At 39.3% G+C, this 16,878-nt stretch overlaps 1 protein-coding gene across 2 annotated transcripts in view; it reads left to right on the top strand.

Moving 5' to 3' along the window:
• The window catches only part of LOC124605312 (nucleoprotein TPR-like), a 404,625-nt gene that overhangs the window by 352,818 nt on the left and 34,929 nt on the right, over nt 1–16,878 (top strand). For both annotated transcript variants that reach the window (XM_047136896.1, XM_047136895.1), the window contains exon 24: nt 8,991–9,056. In XM_047136896.1, the coding sequence (XP_046992852.1) occupies nt 8,991–9,056 (66 nt within the window). The remainder of the gene's footprint in view (nt 1–8,990; nt 9,057–16,878) is intronic.

Genomic DNA, 16,878 nt, shown 5'->3' with positions numbered 1-16,878 from the left:
TGAAAAAATTAAACAAGAAGCTCAGTTCTCTGTGGCGTAATCTTGTGGGGTGAAACATATCAGGCAGTTAGAATATTGTGTCAAGTTGATAACTGAACATCTTGCAGAACCCTGTTGCGGAAGCTAAGGGTTCTTACACTTCCATGTCGACACGATTACTTCCTTATGATATTTGTGTTCAGCAAAACAAGCGTTAATTTAACATGAACTGTGCAATTCACAAGGACATTACATGAAGTAGAAATAAGTCTAATTCCATTGGCAACCATGTGTACCGTGACTATATTCCTGTCAATATATTTTGAATAAATAGCAGCATCAGTAAATATTGAAATTATTTATCTTACAGATCGATTTCAGTTACTGTGTGACCATCTTCAGTGCAAAAAAATACGTAAAAACCATCAGACATGATGATCGCAACACAATTATGGCCCTATTTATAACCACCACCAAAAAATATGGAAACAGAAAGATATATAAAAAATACAGATTCTGTACATACCAAGTTATTCAAACCTTGTAGGCCCATATCACAACACCACAATATTTTCTATGATGTGTAACATGTACTGTGATGATTGAGGATTACTTCCAACATAAATTTTTAGACTTTTACTGCATACAATAATTTTTAAATTTACAGAAGAGTCTATCTTGTAACAGTAGCAGTTGCTGATCCCAGTGTACAGTGCACTTGTAGCTTATATAGCCAACTAGCTAAGCTCAGTATTGTAAAAATAAGTATTGTAGTGCCGTTTATATTCCAAAGTGTACAACAGGCAGACATAAAATACAACAAAAAAACCATTAATAGAAAAATCAAAGCAGACATAAAAATAACCTTTAAATTCACATATCACATGATGGTTTTTTACCATCAGAAGTCATAGCAAAACTTTAAAAGATGCAGTCCAGGCATAATAAAAATACAATAAAGTTACACCCTGTGATGTAAAGTACAAGATAAAATTTTATAGGAATATCCCAAGGTAAAAGCGCATAGTAATTTCTTAAAAACAAATACAAAAAAGTTTAACATCAAAAACAGGCCTTCTGCATGTCCAAAAATGTCGATTAAATGTAAAAACATTAATCCTTTACAATGGGACGTTACGCGCACAAAGACTTGACCAACCTAATGACTGACATTATGAGCATAAATTCTTAACAGGCATTTACAGAAAAGTAACAAAAAGACATTAACAAAAACACAATAATCTGCCGGATGGTGTACCACACCTGTAATGCTGCTATTTTTCATATGAGCAACTGACGTTAAATTTCAGTAACAACAAAGTGGGCGACTGTGGTAACTTCAATGAATAAACAGGCATATGCCAAATAGACATAACAAATAGCACTCAAAACTGAAACTAATATCCATCATTCGCTGTTAGAAAACCTGTTAAAAACCTCATAGCAAAAAATTGCTGAAGAAGAGGCTTGCCTAAATGTGCACAAAGTTTACACTCAAATTGTGAATCAGCTTGTTGCACTGCATAAAAGCTTCATGCTGGCTAATCTTCTGTATCATTGCTGGCCTTGCCAGTGCACTAGGCTGTTCTCACAATGCTTCCAAAAATGGGCAGTGTCCATTCTGCTCATTAAGCAACATGCAACTACGGGATTTCAAATTGCAGAAAATCTCCATCTCCTCAAGGAGAAAGGGATATCTGCCTTTTTTCCCCTACATAACAATTAAAGCTGTGGTGTCAAGTCAGGAGGATCATGGTTGGTATCAGTTAAATCTGCTGCAAAGTTGGATCTGTCGGCAATATAAATTAATCCAGCGCAACATGCTCACAGTATCTCACTTCGAGTTTTCTCCCTGTCTGCCCCACATAAGTAGTATTACAATAAGCACACTCTGGCCTGTACAACCCTGACTCTTGCAAAACATTAAATTTATACATACTATTAATTAACAATTTATGGAACCTGTCGCCAGTTAAAAATTAGATGGCCACACCTAATTTTTGGATAATCACAGCTATTCTAGTACTAAAAATCCCATAGTAAAGTAAAGTAACTAATTTTTTCATCCAATACTATCTGTAACTGGCACACGCTCCTGAGCATTGGTCTTTATCTTTTTACTATTAATGTTTCTCACAAAATCATCAGTGTAGTTATTTTCTCTTGCTATGTACAATATGTGGAGGTGGTTTGAAAAGTTCTCAGAACGGAATAGAAAAAAAGTACTTACATCACTGAAACTTTTTAATTTTTCAATGTAGTCTGCTTGTAGATTAATACACTTGGTCCAGCGATGTTCCAGTGCCTTGACCCCATCTCAAAAATTAGTTTCCTCGAGGCCTGCAAAATAGTTGGCAACTTTGGCTATCAGTTCTTCATTTGAAGTGAATCTTCATCCACCAAGAAAAATTTTCAGTTTTGGGAATAGATGGAAGTTTGATGGAGTCATATCAGGTGAATAAGGCAGGTGTGGCAACAATTCATACCTTAGTTTGTGTAATTTTGCCATGGCAACAGCACACGTGTGCAGGTGCGCATTGGCTTGATGGAAGAAGACTTTCTTCCTTGCTAAACCTGGCCTTTTTTCATGTATCTTTTGTTGCAATTTGTCCAGGAGGTTAGCATAATTGTTTGGCCAGTGGGGAGATAATCTACAAACAGAATCGACTTTGCATCCCGGAACACTGATTCCATTACCTATCCCGCCAAAGGAATTGTCTTTGCTTTCTTTGTTGGCGGAGAATCAGCATGTTTCCACTGCTTTGACTGTTGTTTTGTCTCTGGGGTATAGTAGTGCACCCAAGTTTCATCTGTGGTCACAAACCAGCCCAAAAAATCTTGTTCGTTTTCCTAAAATGGGCCGAAAATTGTTCCAATATTTCCATTCTCATGTGTTTGTGATCCAGCGTCAAGAGTTGTGTCATCCATCTTGCAGATAATTTTTTCATTTCTAATTCTTCAGTTAAAATGTGATATTCCCTTTCAGATGACATCTGGCAAGCGAGAGCAATTTCGCGCTCTTTCAATCGGCAATCCTTCATGATCATTTTGTGCACTTTTGCAATGATTTCTGGAGTAATGACACATCTTGGCCAGCCACTGCGCAAATCATCATCTAAGCTCTCGCGGCCAAATTTAAATTCATTTGCCTCCTTGGCAACAGTTGAATATGAAGGAGCAGAGTCCCCCAGTGCATTCTGGAAATCAGTATGAATATCCTATGCTTTCATACCTTTCTTTACGAAGTACTTAATCACTGCTCGAATCTCCATTTTTTTCCATCTTCGCAAATCACTTCGTGGGATCAACAACAATAACAACAACAACAGAGCCACGTCACCACCACAGCACTCTTCCAAGAGCACTGACGTAGCATGTGATTACAGGCAACAGTCCAATGAATATCATGTGGACAATTTGTTGAGCTAGTGGTGACCTCTGATGGAGATTCCAAGAACTTTTCAAACCACCCACATTGTACAATCAATTTTGAAATCAGCTTCTGATAATGGTAATCTAAGCAGTATATTGAGAGCAGAATTGAAAAATGCCTTCATCAAATTCAGCACTCTCTCCTTTGATTAAGAAAACAGTATTGTCAGCATATCTGTAGTAATATACTACACTGCTAGTTTTATTTTAGAGCCCTGTTTGCTATTTATGTGTGGCATATGCCTGTTTATTCATTAAAGTTACCATAATCACTCTCTTTTTTGTTACTGAAATTTGAAATCAGTTGCTCACATGACAAAGAGTAGTGTTACAGGTCTGGTACATCAAAGTGGAGATTATTTTATTAAGTTTTTTTTAATTACTTTTTGTAAATGTCTGTTAAGAATTTATACTGATAATGTCAGTCATTAAGTTGGTCAAGTCTTGGAGTATGACAAGAGAGGGCTAACGTCCCATTGCAAAGGATTAATGTTTTGACATTTAATCGATGTTTTTTTGGAAATGTAGAAGGGCTGTTTTTGATGTTAAACTTTTCTGTACTTGTTTTTAAGAAATCACTATGTGTTTTTACATTAGGTATACCCCCATAAAATTTTATCTTGTACTTTACATCAGAGGACGTAACTTTATTGTATTTTCACTATGCCTGTACAGAATTTTTTAAAGTTTTGCAATGACTTCTGACAGTAAGAAAACATCATGTTATTTTTATGTAAGCTTTGGTTTTTTTATTGATCTTTTTTTATTATTATTATTTGATTTCTGTGTTTTATGCTTTGGAATATAGGGGCACTATGATGCTTGTTTTTGCAATACTAAGCTTAGCTAGTTAGCTGTGTATGCTATAAGCATACTGTACATTGCATCGGCAACTACTAAGGTTACAATAGAGACTTGTCTGTAAATTTTTTGAAGTGTTGTATACAGTAAAAGTAAAGATATCTGTTGGAAGTAATCATAACAGTACATGTTACACTTCATAGAAAATGTTGTGCTGTTATATGGGCCCACAAGGTTCAAATAATTTGGTATGTATGAGAATCTGTATTTCTGTGTGTATTTTTCTGTTTCTGTATTTGTTTGATGGTAATTATAAATAGGGCCACAATTGTGTTAAGATCCTCATGTGTGTTGGCTGGTATGTATTTTAAGCACTGAAGATGGTCATACAGTGACCGAAATCGATCTCTAAAATAAAGCATTTCAATTTTTAAGATCAACGCTGACATTTATCCCAAATATATTGTAGAAATAAGTTCCAACTTGACTAATCATTTCTGTCAAGGCTTCACAATGGGGTTTCATATTATGGTGCACAAGTCTGTAACAGATTGCTGTTAGATGTCAGGCAGGAAATTGAAAATATCCTTGGCTAGTCAAATGCATAAGCCAAATTAAGCCATTCAGAGGTGAAAAGAAAATGGAGGACAGTTGCTACTACCAGCATCATCTGGTGCACATTGTAATCTAGACTTATGTCCATGTCTTCTCATCTCTACGTATATACATTGATGTCTTTTGCTCTCTTCTGCCTGCAAGTTCGGGCTGCGAGATTGAGGATGTCGATCCCATCTTCAGTGTGCTGTGCAATGGCAGTGGTTTTCCACTCAGGTCAACAATCTATCATGTTTGTGTGAAATACTGTCATCTTCCATTCTGGTACTTTTAATTTTTTGGCTCACCGGTCATCTTGAGGGCTCAAGTCAGTTTTGTCCACTATGGATGTAAAGTAGTGTCTAATTGTAGACTTGCACTACACCCTTGAGTCACATGAAACTATTATTATCAGATACTATACAGGATAATAAAACCAACAAACTGCAGGGATGGGTTCCTTAGGGGAAATTGAAAAAAGGTCCAATGGACTGTGTGTGTGTGTGTGTGTGTGTGTGTGTGTGTGTGTGTGTGTGCGCGCGCGCGTAATGACAACAAATCATCCTGGAACACAATGCAGAGTTGCATCACATGACATGCACGTCACAACAAATGTTCAAAGTGGCCTCCATAGGATGCAGTGCATGTGTTCACACATCGCGTCATGAATTGCCTCACTCTTTTGCATGTTCCGGCGCCTCTGAATAGCATCACAGGTGTTGTAAGCACGCCTTTCAAGTGTCTACACATTAGGAACTGCTTCAGCATACACAGTCCTTTTAAGATGTCCTCAGAGGTAAAAATCTTGGGGTTTAAGTCCGGTGATCTCGCAGGGTATGCTACAGGGCCTCCTCGTCCTAACTAGCATCCGGGGAAGATGTTGAGATGTCAGGGTGTCAGTGAACTGTAAAGCATAAGTGGGGCGGTGCTCTGTCATGCACAAACCACATAACCTGTCGTATTCCCAAAGGCGCATTCTCAAGCAGCCCAGGCAGAGTATTATGCAGGTAATCCAGGTATGTTCCTCGAGCGAGGCGTTGTGGAATAATAACCGGCCCAAGTATGTGGTCGCCAAGAGTCTGTGCCCACACATTGATGCCGTACCGATGCTGAGAAGATGCCTCAACTATTCCCTGAGGGTTGTCTGTAACCTACAGATGATGATTATGCAGATTGATGGTGTCAGTTCTGGTAAATATTGTTTTGTCAGTAAAGAGGACTGATGACAGAAATCCCATAATTGTGACAGTCCGGTGCAAAATCATCGACAAAATCATTCCTGTAGAAGGAAATCCGGTGTTGATAATTCTGCACTTATTGCAGCTGATAGGGATAGTAGTGGTTATTATGCAGAATAATCATACTGTGGCGTACACCATGTTGGTGTGTCACTTGCCGGAGCTTGTACTAGGGTTCATCTGAATATCTTGGGGAACCTAGACTTCCAGATTTGGTGTACGCAGAGTCCACCACCTCCCTTCATGTTCGTCTGTCTGAAAATACCTGTGATCACACAGACACACAAAAAGGACTTGAAAAATTGTGTGACGTATATGGTGTCTCTGAGGGTACTTGTCACAATATAGCCATCCTGCCTCTCGACTGTTTCTGTCTGCTTGGCTGTACACAAACACCATCTTGGCTTGTTCCTGATTTGAATATTGGACCATTATGATGCTTACAGTATGCTGCGTCAGTCATGCTGCTTGCAACACATAAGGAATGCAGAGCATGTGGTCAGAGCCATCTACTGTGTGCAACGATACACTACCAGACACATGTTCATAAGACCTTTTTTTCTTACATTTCCTGTCTGGAAGCTGTCCTTTCAGTTTGTCTTATTTTATTATTGTTGACCCTGTATATCTACACACGTTCTTCTTCTATACATTATGTAATTTGAAGTCCCCTGCCGCATTTTTTTTGTCTGTATGTGAAAGATAGTCTCTGGAACTATTGTTGGGATATTAATACGGATTTTACTAATACATAGACTGATTCAGAGTGGAGTGGGCGGCATGGCTGCTTGCAGCTCTCATCTTTGCCGTGAGACGTCATTTGAATGCCTATTAAATATGAAACACACAGCATTCGTGCATCCTGAGAATGCATGCTCCTTACTGTGAAAGTGATATTATTAAGTTACCTAAAGTCATTTTCTGAACTTTAGTCGTAACTCTTCGCAGTGGCCCATAAATAAAATTACCGCTTTGCCACCCAGTCGTCTGGCCATAGACATTTAGAGCTTCTTATGCTAAGCTGTGTGGCAGATTACTAGATAATAAAACATGGCCACTGCTTGATACAGTGCCTCCTTTCTGTCTAATCTTTATAATTAAAAGGTCATATCTTGTCCAGAATGTAGTAAGCTGATAAGTCTGTATAAAGATCGAAGTGAATGTACAAACTACACTAAATCTTTGATGTAAAACTGTGTGGCGGATTACTAGCAAGATGATAAAACATGGTAACTGCTGTCTCTTGTTATACAATGCCTCCTTTCCCTCTAATCTTTATAATTAAAAGCTCATCTCTTGTCTAGAATGTAGAAAAATGATAACAGTCTGTGTAAAGATTGAAGTGAATATACAAACTACACTAAATCTTTGATATAAAACTGGATCTTTAATCAGGAAAAACAAGACAATAAATTGGGTGTAGAATAAAAATTCTTAACTAAGGCAAGCGAGAGAGAGAGAGAGAGAGAGAGAGAGAGAGCAATTTTTACTTATTGTACATTTTAAGTAAGTGGATATGCTGGGAGACATTCATACAAAATCCACCAAAGTACTGAAATAAAAAAAAAGACAGAAAATTGATGCACCCAGAATGTCGTAAATATCAACTGATTATTAGAAGAACAACTAATAAGGATGAAATGTTGTTTGTTTTTCTGCCAAATGAAAATTTAATCTCTGCAACCAGATACATATGTATTTGTTTAAGTATGGGTATGATGTCATTAAATTGTGCTGTAGACAGAGCCCTCCTCTGGTCAAAGCTGTGTCCATTCTATCTGGAGTAATTTTCTTACAAATTTATTTCTGTATTGTATCACTGCCAACTGAACTTCACACTGCAGACTACTCACTGCAGCATGTGCCTGTTCAAATTATTTACTGTTAGTGTTTCCTTGTTGGACTATTCCAACATATTTTCTATTGCTCCAAATTTTTCATAAGCACCAACAAAATATCGACATTGGAAATTGTCTCGTGTAGTTGTGCAAACAGAACAGACACTCTAAGAATACAGTCTTCAGAAGTTTACATATCATTGTCATCTAACCAGACAAAGAAACAATATTGTAATTGTTTGATATAGTGCCTTTTTTTGTCTCATGTTTCCATTGAGGGGGAGGGAGATGTTTATGTAATGCAGGGAATATTCAGTAGAACCACGGCAAAGGACAAAGAAAAAGAAATAGCAGAAAAATGTAAGAAACGAGATATGCTTGAGAAGCATAATGTTAAGTGCTGTAAATATAATTTTCAGGAACAGATTTAAAAACATGTGGGATACAAGTGGAGGAACCACAAATCCAAGTGAACAAAATAATCACAATTCCTTGAATCATTACAAGCAATTATTGGAGAAATGGTGTTAACAGTGGGTATAAATAAATCTATAGTGTGTCAGTGTAATGCAGAAAAATGTGCAGGTGTGCCTCATTGTGGTTGAACAATTGTTTATATATTATGGATTAAGTGCCTGGTCATCATTCCCTTTCACATCTACATTTTGGTTTTACTCGAAACCGTACCTTGTACATTTTATTAACTTGCTCTATAATCTTCCTTCCATATTGTCTCAAAAGTTAACCAAGGTACAAAAATTGAGACCTTATAAATGGAAAATTAATGACTAATCAATGCTAAATAAAAGTGCCTCCAAGTATTGTGAGAAGAAGGAAGTGAAAGTGAAGCAGTGGCTAGAGATGAAATGAGTTAAATAAAGATCCTCTAGAAGGGATAATAATAGTCTGCACTACGGACAATGTGGCTGATGGACCATTTCCATAGCTACATGCAGTTTGTGTTCATTTTATTTATTTAGTTTAAAGTAATGATTATTTTCCTTTCATTGTCATGATTTCAGTTCCATTCTAAATTATTCTGTTGCAACTAATATCTGGCTCTGCCTGTGTCTTTAATGGAACTTGATTTTTTTTCCTGGATTTAAAGGTTCGCTCTGAGGAAGATGATGTATGTCTTGTTGACCTAGCGGAAGAGGAAGATAATACTGCTCAGGTACGTTATGTTGTCAATAAGTTTGCAATAATTAATAGCAATGATAGTTTGATAGATGGAAAACCTCTAATAACCAGCAGCCAAAACAGAAACAATTTTTGTAGGTCTGATAGATCAGTGCGTGTTTAAGAACACAGTTAAAACTTCAGCTTTCAGGCAAAGCAGATGCTTGGAATTACAGATGATGCAGAGATTTTAAACAAGAAAAGAACAATTTAGACATTTGTTAGTAGAGCCACAAGGAATAGGAAATAACTTGAAAGTAATAATAGATTCTCAGCCATAATTAATAATCCAGGCTGCTAATTGTAATTACTGCTGACAACTGATGTATCAGAGATGAGAACTAATTTCAAAAGAAATAAATAGGCAGAAATGGCAAAAAAGTGCATAAATTAAAACTGGATGGAATCAAGTGAAATATTGTGTCATTACAATATTATTATTAAGGGAAAGTATAATAAAAGGCTAGAAATAAAATATGAAATTAAATGATTAATAACCTACACTAATGAAAATCAAATGCTGGAAAAGGGTTTAGGTGTTAGAAGGGAGACAATGCAGAATGTTTATCCTATGGAAGTAAACCTGTAAAAGGGAATGGAGAAACCATAAGGAAAAAGAGTAGCATAGACTAACAAGCAAATGGTCCAATAAGACATGTTGAAACCTACCCTGAAATTTTTTACACAGCAAGAAGACAACGAAATATATGCACTGTCAAAATTTTAGCTTCTGAGAGACACTGCAAGTATTTTTAAAAAAAAAAAAAAAAAAAAAAAAAAAAAAAAAAAAAAAAAAAAAAAAAAACGCTGAAAATTGCCAAATTTGTAGCGTGCCAGGCGGTGGTAGAAATGTATACCCCTGCTGACACTGTAGCGACTGTGCATGCTCAACTAGGGACACACAGCTGAGGTCAGTGGTATGTTTGTAAACAGGAAACACGGGACAGCCCGATCTTAATTTGCAAAGGATGTTTCAGGTTACCATTCATTGATAGTTTCTTTGACACTGCAGTACACAGTCACTATTCTCTCGAATTAGCCACTCAAGTAACATCCATTACAAATCATAAGTTGATTTTGCAGTATTGTTAAGTATTGACAATACAGATAAAGCTGAATTAATATTTATTTTGCTTTCGTAAGGCATGCCTGCTAATAGTACCTTTTTTCTTTTCTTCCAGTTTCACAGTAATGTGGAATCCAGTTAACATTCTCAATTTAGCAATGATAACATATGAAAAACGTGATTTCTAACTGAAATGACCTGCTGCTCTTGTGGATGTACATGTGTGTCATTTGTTAGCTGATTTCCTTGACATTCTTTCAAGTGATATCGACATTTCGTTTGAAACTGTTGATACATTAGAAGGAATAGGAAATAACTGTGATGATTCCATGAATTGTGGTTCGGACGACATCAACTGCTCCAGTAACAGCTCTGAAGAAGAATACCTTCCGAGCCAGCTTTCAGCAACAAAGAAAAGGCAGTGAAATATTGGTTAAACAGAGGAGGAAAAAAATGCTTGAAGTTAAGCAGTGTGCAAAGGTGTTTTCGTTTCATAAAATCGGAGCATGAACTGTACAAATGGAATAGTGAATTACATGAAATAAGAAATGTGCACCCAATGGGAACCCAAAACCATCTGAATGAAGACCTCTATGAAAGAATTAGAACTGCTCGTGAGAGGCTATGCACCATTACCGTTGGGGATCTATGAGACTGGGCCCTCAGAATTGCATGCGACATGAACATTGCTAATTTTCAGACTTCACTGACCTGGCTACACAGGTTCAAGAAATTGTACAGAATAGAAAGTCACAAAATTACAAAGTTTACATGATGTAAACGTGTAGAGCAGCTGCCAGTGATAGACAGTGCTATAGAGAAATTCATAGCTGTCGTAAAGATGAAACTTGCTGTTATCCATGCAGCTACTGTTTATAATGCTGATCAGTCAGGTTTCATGAAAGAAATGCATGCACACCACACTTTATCATTTTGGTGTGAAAAGAAGACTGAGTGAATTCGTATATGATAATGCCAGTGATAAGTTTCAGTGGTGTACTGTTTCCACAGCTGTATATCTGTCTTCAAGAACTGCAATGCAAATTAGGACCAAAAATAAAAAAATAGACTGTTTAGTTGCAAAAATCTTGTACTCGATGTATCAAAATCTGAAAAAATGGGAAAGAATAATTTTCAACATTTAGTTCGAAACGTATTCCTTCCAGCTGAGGAACTAATTCATTGCTTTTGTTGGATTCATGGTCTGGACATAATAATGCCTCTGTTTTTGTGGAAGACGACAAAAAATCCATAGATATAATGTGGATTCCACCTGGAACAGCGATCGTGTGAGACCCAACTCGCCTTATTTGTTCATGAGACCCAGAAAATATTAGATACAGGCTCCCAGGTAGATGCTATTTTTCTTGACTTCCGGAAGGCGTTCGATACAGTTCCGCACTGTCGCCTGATAAACAAAGTAAGAGCCTACGGAATATCAGACCAGCTGTGTGGCTGGATTGAAGAGTTTATAGCAAACAGAACACAGCATGTTGTCATCAATGGAGAGACGTCTACAGACGTTAAAGTAACCTCTGGCGTGCCACAGGGGAGTGTTATGGGACCATTGCTTTTCACAATATATATAAATGACTTAGTAGATAGTGTCGGAAGTTCCATACGGCTTTTCGCGGATGATGCTGTAGTATACAGAGAAGTTGCAGCATTAGAAAATTGTAGCGAAATGCAGGAAGATCTGCAGCGGATAGGCACTTGGTGCAGGGAGTGGCAACTGACCCTTAACATAGACAAATGTAATGTATTGCGAATACATAGAAAGAAGGATCCTTTATTGTATGATTATATGATAGCGGAACAAACACTGGTAGCAGTTACTTCTGTAAAACATCTGGGAGTATGCGTGCGGAACGATTTGAAGTGGAATGATCATATAAAATTAATTGTTGGTAAGGCAGGTACCAGGTTGAGATTCATTGGGAGAGTGCTTAGAAAATGTAGTCCATCAACAAAGGAGGTGGCTTACAAAACACTCGTTCGACCTATACTTGAGTATTGCTCATCAGTGTGGGATCCGTACCAGATCGGTCTGACGGAGGAGATAGAGAAGATCCAAAGAAGAGTGGTGCGTTTCGTCACAGGGTTATTTGGTAACCGTGATAGCGTTACGGAGATGTTTAATAAACTCAAGTGGCAGACTCTGCAAAAAAGGCGCTCTGCGTCGCGGTGTAGCTTGCTCGCCAGGTTTCGAGAGGGTGCGTTTCTGGATGAGGTATCGAATATATTGCTTCCCCCTACTTATACCTCCCGAGGAGATCACGAATGTAAAATTAGAGAGATTAGAGCGCGCACGGAGGCTTTCAGACAGTCGTTCTTCCCGCGAACCATACGCGACTGGAACAGGAAAGGGAGGTAATGACAGTGGCACGTAAAGTGCCCTCCGCCACACACCGTTGGGTGGCTTGCGGAGTATCAATGTAGATGTAGATGTAGATGTAGAACTACTAGTGTGATTCAACCTTTCGATAAAGAATTTTTTCTACAGTAGAAAGCATTTTTCAGGAAATTATCAGACAACATAATTTCTGCTACATCTCTCTCATTTCAGGTTTATCAGCAGAACAGTATTCTTAAGCTCCAGTGATTTGTGCATTACCAGTTTTCTTTGCCACGCTTTACGAATTTGATCAAGTATGCCTGGTATGCAGTGCAGTATGCAGAACAATGGCCAGGACCATTTCTGACTCCATCCCAGTTCTGTCTAAATGAAACTACTGGTTACTGCAAAGTGCCTGACTGCATCAATTTTTCCTTTCTCCGGAGCGCCTGGTGCAAGAAAAATGTTTGTTTTTGTCATTCAGTAGAACTTCACATTTTTGTGATGACTACAGGGAATAAACAAAGAACTATTTCACTGATAGTCTAATTTACAGTGCTCATTATTATAAGGAATGGCCTACAGGAACTGTTATAAAATGTAGTACTGCAAGACACATTTCATTTCAACAATTACAAGTCCTGGTTGATGGAAGTCATCTGTGACATCAAACACTGCTGTGATTTTATTTTCTCTGCTAGCCACTTTTATTAGAATTTCATGTGCAATAATTGAACTGTTGACATGAAGTTATTCAAAAAAAGGTTTGTATAGTTTAAGCCAGATTTTCACTGGAGCAAATGAGCTAACAAGCATGAGCAAAAGAGAATTCTGTCTGGTGCACCCGGTAGGCCATTTGCATTTCTTTCAACTGGATGGCACTGCAGCTGCTTATGTGTACCAAATCTTCCCCAGTTGTAATCGGAGAATGGAGACGAAGTTTTAACATGGAATCCGAACCACATAAGAATGCTCGGTTAAAAATCATATGAAAAAGTTGTGGTCTGAACAGGATTTGATCCCGCGCTCTCTGGATTATGAAGCAGTGCTTTGCCACTAGACCATCTTTGTTTTGTGAGTGGGAATGATCGTTAGACCTTACAAGGATAGTGGAAATGCCAGCTGTGTCACCTCTTTGCTATACATTGGTAATTAGTGTTCTGTTTATAAATTTCCTCTCAATGGTAACGAGAAGCCAGGGAAAAATGGCAGTCGACATACTAGGTAAATTGTGACCAGTGCTAAGGAGAGGTGGAAATGCAATTCTGTGTAAAGTGCATGATCTCCATGCTTGTCATGCTTCCATACAAATTGAGAAATTGAAATTCTTCTTCCCTCCATCATTTTGCATATTCTGTCAAGAATAGTGCACTCGCCCTGCAAAGTAATCGTCACTGAATAGCAAAATTTCACATTGTGGCTCTTAACAAAATATAGTTGTATCCTGTATGCCGAATATTAGCTCTAAAAACTAAAAACTAATAATACAGCATTCACAGGCAGTGTTTCCCTTAGTATAAACGTTTCTACCCATATACAAGTGAATGGTAGTGAATTTTCTGCAAATGGTCATTCACACGTGTTCACTTCCATTCACTCCATTGTAAACCAGGTTTTAGGTGCTTAAAATTGGTGTCTGTGAAATCTGGATAATTCTGCTACACGACGCTGCGTGAATCATTTGCCAAGTCGTGCGCTAGGCGGGCAGGGCTGTACAAACTGCTGTTATAGGCTGTTCTTCACGTGGCAAAAATGTGTTACTTCAGCATAGTTGCAGTGCCTCTTAGCAGTTAAAATTTTGGCAGTGCATTTCTTTCATTGTCTTCTTCCTGTGTAAAAAATTTCGGGGTAGGTTTTGACATGTCTTATTGGACCGTTCCCTTGCAAGACCAATCGACAATGAGAGTCATGTAAGTTACATCCTGCCTTTAGAATCTGGAAGCACCCACATCGTTTTTGTCAGGATAATATGATGCTTTAAGCAAGGATACAGTAACTCAGAGGTAATAAGCTTGGAGCAAAGTTTGTCTAACAAGAGAAGAATTCTGTACTAGAAAGTCAGATGGACTTGTCAAACTTGCCTCACAATCTATTAATTTTCATCAGTATTGTATTATTATTTTTTTCTGAGAAAGTGAAAGTGTCTTAATTCCACTTGAAATTTGTCAGATGATGAATGGTGTTGGAAATACAATACTTTTTAAAAATCACGGTCTCAATTCTACAACTTGATTGATACCATTATATCTGATTTTCAGTTCATTATGATGTGACATTTGTATTTTCAAGCCAAATCTGTATCTACACTCCTGGAAATTGAAATAAGAACACCGTGAATTCATTGTCCCAGGAAGGGGAAACTTTATTGACACATTCCTGGGGTCAGATACATCACATGAGCACACTGACAGAACCACAGGCACATAGACACAGGCAACAGAGCATGCACAATGTCGGCACTAGTACAGTGTATATCCACCTTTCGCAGCAATGCAGGCTGCTATTCTCCCATGGAGACGATCGTAGAGATGCTGGATGTAGTCCTGTGGAACAGCTTGCCATGCCATTTCCACCTGGCGCCTCAGTTGGACCAGCGTTCGTGCTGGACGTGCAGACCGCGTGAGACGACGCTTCATCCAGTCCCAAACATGCTCAATGGGGGACAGATCCGGAGATCTTGCTGGCCAGGGTAGTTGACTTACACCTTCTAGAGCACATTGGGTGGCACGGGATACATGCGGACGTGCATTGTCCTGTTGGAACAGCAAGTTCCCTTGCCGGTCTAGGAATGGTAGAACGATGGGTTCGATGACGATTTGGATGTACCGTGCACTATTCAGTGTCCTCTCGACGATCACCAGTGGTGTACGGCCAGTGTAGGAGATCGCTCCCCACACCATGATGCCGGGTGTTGGCCCTGTGTGCCTCGGTCGTATGCAGTCCTGATTGTGGCGCTCACCTGCACGGCGCCAAACACGCATACGACCATCATTGGCACCAAGGCAGAAGCGACTCTCATCGCTGAAGACGACACGTCCACATTCGTCCCTCCATTCACGCCTGTCGCGACACCACTGGAGGCGGGCTGCACGATGTTGGGACATGAGCGGAAGACGGCCTAACGGTGTGCGGGACCGTAGCCCAGCTTCATGGAGACGGTTGCGAATGGTCCTCGCCGATACCCCAGGAGCAACAGTGTCCCTAATTTGCTGGGAAGTGGCGGTGCGGTCCCCTACGGCACTGCGTAGGATCCTACGGTCTTGGCGTGCATCCGTGCGTCGCTGCGGTCCGGTCCCAGGTCGACGGGCACGTGCACCTTCCGCCGACCACTGGCGACAACATCGATGTACTGTGGAGACCTCACGCCCCACGTGTTGAGCAATTCGGCGGTACGTCCACCCAGCCTCCCGCATGCCCACTATACGCCCTCGCTCATAGTCCGTCAGCTGCACATACGGTTCACGTCCACGCTGTCGCGGCATGCTACCAGTGTTAAAGACTGCGATGGAGCTCCGTATGCCACGGCAAACTGGCTGACACTGACGGCGGCGGTGCACAAATACTGCGCAGCTAGCGCCATTCGACGGCCAACACCGCGGTTCCTGGTGTGTCCGCTGTGCCGTGCGTGTGATCATTGCTTGTACAGCCCTCTCGCAGTGTCCGGAGCAAGTATGGTGGGTCTGACACACCGGTGTCAATGTGTTCTTTTTTCCATTTCCAGGAGTGTATATGAACCTCCACACAAATCATCTTATTGTTTACATTGTTAAAATCAGTTGTAAACTTCAACTTTCTCTGTTAATTCATTCACTTCTGTTGTGCACCTGTTGTTTGGTGTGTGTTGTTTGTGTAATAGATTCATTCATCATATTTCTTCTAAATTTCATTAATGTACTTCCTACATATGTCCTGTACCCCTATCACAAGTTCATAAGCTGAGCCACCTCATTCCAATTCTTGGGCACATCTAACCACCTTATTCTTTCACTATATGGCAGGTTGTTAGCTGGGCTTTGTTTATCGTTTCTCAGAGTTCTGCAGGTACTGACATTAAAGCACTGCTATGTTTCACACAAATGAAAATGCAATTTTTATGAGACGGTTCTCTTGAGTCGTCATAACAAGAAATGTTCTTGTGGAATTAAACAGTCTTCCTCAAAACTCTCACTCTTTTGTTATGGGCAGTCATTTTGTTCTATCTTAAAAACTTGTTACCTCCAGGCTTCTTCCTTTAATTGTTGTAAAATTCGCCGCCCTTTCTCTCAGTTTCTGCTCCTCTTCTGGTTCCATCTTTCTTCATTTTTATAGAAGAGGCTGTGCTATTTTTAACAGTCTGGCCTGGTATCTTGTGGTGGGCTAGAGGCTCTAGTCCCCACCCAGACACTCTGATTTAGATTTTCTGTGGTTTCTCTAAAT

The sequence above is a fragment of the Schistocerca americana genome, chromosome 3 (genome assembly GCF_021461395.2).
Source record: "Schistocerca americana isolate TAMUIC-IGC-003095 chromosome 3, iqSchAmer2.1, whole genome shotgun sequence".
Classification (NCBI taxonomy): Eukaryota; Metazoa; Arthropoda; class Insecta; order Orthoptera; family Acrididae; genus Schistocerca; species Schistocerca americana.
Note: the sequence above shows the minus strand (reverse complement) of the source record. Positions and strands in the feature narration are given on the sequence as shown.